General features: G+C 32.8%; 1 protein-coding gene across 1 annotated transcript; it reads left to right on the plus strand.

The window, feature by feature from the left end:
* The first annotated feature begins 1,783 nt into the window (after positions 1 to 1,783).
* Positions 1,784 to 4,720, plus strand: LOC102598088 (putative glycerol-3-phosphate transporter 1). Its single transcript, XM_006358195.2, has 3 exons — positions 1,784 to 1,952; positions 2,640 to 3,721; positions 3,818 to 4,720. Exons 2-3 carry the CDS (start codon positions 2,719 to 2,721, stop codon positions 4,378 to 4,380), a joined length of 1,566 nt encoding a protein of 521 aa, XP_006358257.1. The 5' UTR covers positions 1,784 to 1,952; positions 2,640 to 2,718; the 3' UTR covers positions 4,381 to 4,720.
* Positions 4,721 to 5,099: the final 379 nt, after the last annotated feature.

Raw genomic sequence — 5,099 nt, forward strand, 5'->3', positions numbered from 1 at the left:
ATGATATGGAATCACCATGTGATTCCATATCATGATTTGAGATATTTTAATACAATAATTGATCCATGAGTTTATATTTTGTTAAAACAACCCCACATTTATATCTACTAATCATTTGTTTCATATGTAAATAAATTTATAATCACATCATTACTTTTTAAAATTTATTATTCTTACCACTATAAAATTTATTATTACTTTAAATTTGGTGAATATAAATGATAAAGTAGAAATTCATTTGGTGAATATAAATAAGAACGAAGGGAATAATACTTTTTTGAATTTTCATAATAAAAAAAAACGTCTTAATGTTATGACTAAGCATAATATTGATAAAAGACAATTTTCATTGGCGGTGCCGCACTTTCTTAATCTTAGTATTCGCAAAATGTTCGTTCACATGACTGAAGAATATCAAGTCCAATTGATTGAGGACTTGGGAAAATTTGATCAATTAGTTATTAATATTTAGTCAAGTGGACTAGTTATAATTTTTTTGATTAAATTTTATTAGAAGTGTTTTTGACTCAAACTTGTGGTAACTTTTTAAAATTTCGTTATTCAATAATATTTAACTATTGATTTTCTTGTAAATAGTTAGAAGTCAGTGATGTTTGTTAATTTTTTATCTTAGTGTATTTAATTTCTAAGTTAATATTTACTCACTAAAGTATGTTTTTTTTCTACTTTATAGGTTACTTGTAAGAGTAGTTGAGAGATATGAACATATCAAGTACAATTTATGTTCAATTTTCTTAATTAAATTAAAGTTAGATGAAACAATTACTTAAGTGAAGAACAAATAACTTTGTAATAATTTATTATGCGATTTTATAATTTTTGTTTATTTGATAAGATTGAATAAACAATTGGGGCTATTTTAATAGTTTTACAACTTTTGGGATTTTTATGTTTATGAGAAAATATACAACACAAAAATTCCATATCACAAGTCCAAACAAACCTTCAATTTCATCTCATGATTCCATATTATGATACCATATCATGATACCATATCGCATGGCCAAACGGGCCCAAAAAATCTTTTTCGGAAAATATTTTCTACTCACCAACCAAACATGAGAAAATAAGTCAAAAATCAACTTGTTTTCCAGAAAAACATTTTCTAGGAAAACATTTTCCATGGAAACCATTTTCCTTCATACCAAACACACCCTTAGTCTCTTACCAATATCTAGTCATGTACAAAAATTTATAACGAAAATTGTAGGAAATAAATCAAAAGTAAATATTGTTAATAGTTTAGGATTTATTATTTTTGATATTTATGTAATTATGTTTAATTATAATTTGATAGATAAGGGGATTTTCTAATCGCAATTTAATTTGATTTGTTAATATTACAAATAGGGGTATCTTATTACATATTTTTCAATATAAAGAGATAAAAGAGTTTTAGAATTATTAAATAAATATAAAAAATAACAAATTTTAAACAACTTAAAATTCCCAACTCCAAATTTAAATTATTATTTCCGATTTTTTGAAATATTCAACATAGTAAATGGTGGTCACAATCATATAATTTTGTGGGTCTGTTAAAAAAAGAAAGAAAGAAAGAAAGAAATGAGCTGTGCTTGTCAATTAGGAAAGGGGCAAAAAAGTAATTGGAAAATCATCAATCTTCTAAGCAAGGGACAAAACTGTCAATTCACACCTACCAAGCATCACAGCTAAAAAAAGGTTGCGGGGTTAATATTGTCCTTTTGAAATTCAACTGTGTTGTTCTCCTCCGCTTTAAATGCAGCAATCTTCAGTTCATCAGCTCTCAGCTTTGCTCAGCCTATTTTTATCAATTCCTCAAAACGCAACTTTACTATATTTGAAAATACACATATTTTTCTTTCTTTTATCATACATTCAAATCAGGGAGATTTTTCTGTTTCCAAAGAGACGCAGCAACATTCTTCTCCCAATTCACAAATTACAAGGTTAGCTTCGATTTTATCGACGTTTTTTTTTTTATTTCGGTTACTGTTTTGTTTTCATATGGTTAGCAAATTATCATCTTTTGATCCTTTTGTGTGAGTTTGAGGCCGGATTATTCGTTTATGGGAATATTTTCTAGTTTGCGTGAGTTCTGAAGTTTATGGGAATATTTTCTAAAAAATTGTTTTTCTTATTTTTTTCACGAATCTTCTTTTTAGTAATTTTAGGACGAAAAGAGAAATATGCTCTTCTTTAATTGATTTGGTTGGTGGTGTGTTGTTGTTCTTTTGCAGAATTACACACTTTGCCAAATTAAACAATAATTAGTTTTTCGTCCTTGTTGTTCCTTGTGGGTCAGCTTTGAGTAATTGGATATCAAATAATAATAAGAATTTTAGGTTTGAATTAGCTTGTTATGTAATCCAATTAAATTCTAAATTAGTGAAATACTTTATTTGAGCAAATTTTAAAGATTTTCTTTGAGATCGTTGGTGGGTTCTGTTAATTTTGGTTAAACCCCACACTAATTAAACCTGAGATAATCGAATCCCGTTTTCTCAAGTTTATGATTTTGTAGATAACTGAATCACATCAAATCTTTTGTTAAGTATTTTAGTTTACCTATTGTGCAGTGAGTTTCTCAATTTATAGTTGATGTTAAATTTTCCATCTTGTTTATCTTGTTACAGGTAAGCTCTTGATCTGTAAAAGAGGAAAAGTTTTTTTTTATCTTCCTCTTTATCAGTTTCTTTGGGTAGCAATTGATTGATGGGATCTCTACCGGAGCCAATTATGGAAGAAACTTACAGCAAGCCCCCTGGAATTAGGGTGATGGAGAGGGCAAAGAAGTCTAACCTCTCTTTCAAGACATATCAAGGCATTGTGTTAATTGTAACATTTTTAGCTTATACAAGTTACCATGCTACTAGAAAAACTACAAGCATTGTGAAAAGTGCTTTGGATCCCCAGTCTCCTGATGTTGGTTTAAAGTTTCCGTGGCAAAGGCGTAATACCACTTATGACCAAAATCAAAGTTCAAAACTTTCTTGGATGCTTAAAGATGGTTGGGTACCATTTAACGGAGTTGATGGTACAGCGATGCTTGGTGAACTTGATGTGTCTTTCCTTTTTGTATATGCCATGGGAATGTATTTCTCCGGGCACGTTGGTGATAGGATGGATCTGAGAATATTTTTGACAGTAGGAATGGTGGGTACTGGTGTATTCACTGCCCTTTTTGGAGTTGGATATTGGGCAAATGTACACATCTTTTATTACTATCTAATTGTCCAAATGATGGCTGGATTGTTCCAATCCACAGGATGGCCCTCAGTGGTTGCAGTAGTGGGAAATTGGTTTGGGAAAAAGAAGAGAGGACTTATAATGGGTATTTGGAATGCTCACACCTCGATCGGTAATATTACGGGTTCTTTGGTTGCTTCATTATTGTTGAAGTATGGATGGGGTTGGTCAATGGTTGTTCCTGGTACTCTTATCGCTGTCGTTGGCGTGGTAGTATTCCTTTTCTTGCCGGTTAATCCTGAATCTGTGGGAGCTAATAAAGATGAAGATGAAGTGTTTTCTCCTAGAAAAGTAGGTGATGAAGTAACAGAGCCTTTCTTGAGATCAGATAGAGAAGAGGAATCAGCCGTGGGTTTTATTGAAGCATGGAAGATTCCAGGGGTGGCACCGTTTGCGTTTTGCCTTTTCTTCGCAAAGTTGGTAGCATACACATTTTTGTATTGGCTGCCTTTCTACATTAGCCACACAGGTATGCTGAACTGCAGTCTTTTATATCAGTATTTTATCGCACCGTATTAGTTGAAAGTTTCTCTGAACTCTTTGTTACCTGTTGATATTTTTGCAGCTATAGAAGGAAGGTATTTATCCAATGAGGAAGCTGGAAACTTGTCGACATTGTTTGATGTCGGAGGGGTAGTAGGTGGAATCCTAGCAGGTTACATATCTGACCGCTTAGATGCCAGAGCTATAACTGCTGCCAGCTTCATGTACTGTGCTATCCCGGTTCTCTACTTCTATCGGAGCTATGGACACGTCTCCATGACTATAAACATCATCCTCATGTTGATCACTGGAGTATTCGTGAATGGTCCTTATGCATTGATCACAACTGCTGTTTCGGCTGACCTGGGAACACATAGCTCTTTGAAAGGCAATTCACGAGCGCTTGCAACTGTCACTGCTATTATTGACGGAACTGGCTCAATTGGAGCGGCCATTGGACCACTTCTAACTGGTTACATTTCAACTAATAGCTGGAGTGGTGTATTTACAATGCTGATGGGATCAGCTTTTATAGCTGGTTTGTTTCTAACCAGGCTTGTTGTAGCTGAAGTGGGTGAAAAGATTCAACAATTAGGGCCCCAAGGATCATCACCTAGATCAAGGTCCCCTGACCTTCTAGTGTGAAAATAATAATTGTGGTATTCTTTTATTGCTTTTTGTGAATGCATTTCGAAGCCTCGATTCTAATGTTAGCCTAGGATCATAGAGATATATAGAGTTGGAGATGCATTTCTTGACAAGAAATGGAAGGATTTCTAGTATCCTTGTGTACAGCGTGGGAGTTAGTTTAAAAGGGGGATCACTCCCAATATCATGAAATAGCATTTCCACATGTACATTCTTGTGTGCTAGAAAAGGATCAAATACATCATTTTAGTTTAGAGGAAACCTGGGTTATTGGGCGTTTTGTACATCTTCTTTTTTTTCGATTGAATAAAGGCAGTGAATCCTCTCAAAAGTTTCACATAGTGAATTTACTTAAATTTTTAAAAATTGAAGAACAATTATTGAAAGTTGTATCCATAAAAAACAATGGCTATGGTAAGACATCAATTCAATCGAATTTCTCATCTTTCGCATCTATTTCTGATTGAATAGCTGACAAAGTTGTGCTGCAATTTTCTTAGAGTAATGGAAATTATTGAAGCTTACATCCTGTTCCAAAAGAAGGAAAAAAAGAATCTTTCTTAAAAAAAATCGTATATTCTTAACATATACTCTTCGCAATAATATAGGATATTTAATTAGTTCTCACAAATTGAGGTCTTGAGTAAAGAAAGAAAGACCAAACTCTATCGGTCAGACGTCTATCAGAAGTATGTGACTTTGCCTTTCCCATCAAA

Source organism: Solanum tuberosum, unplaced genomic scaffold, assembly GCF_000226075.1.
Source record: "Solanum tuberosum cultivar DM 1-3 516 R44 unplaced genomic scaffold, SolTub_3.0 scf00271, whole genome shotgun sequence".
Lineage (NCBI taxonomy): Eukaryota > Viridiplantae > Streptophyta > Magnoliopsida > Solanales > Solanaceae > Solanum > Solanum tuberosum.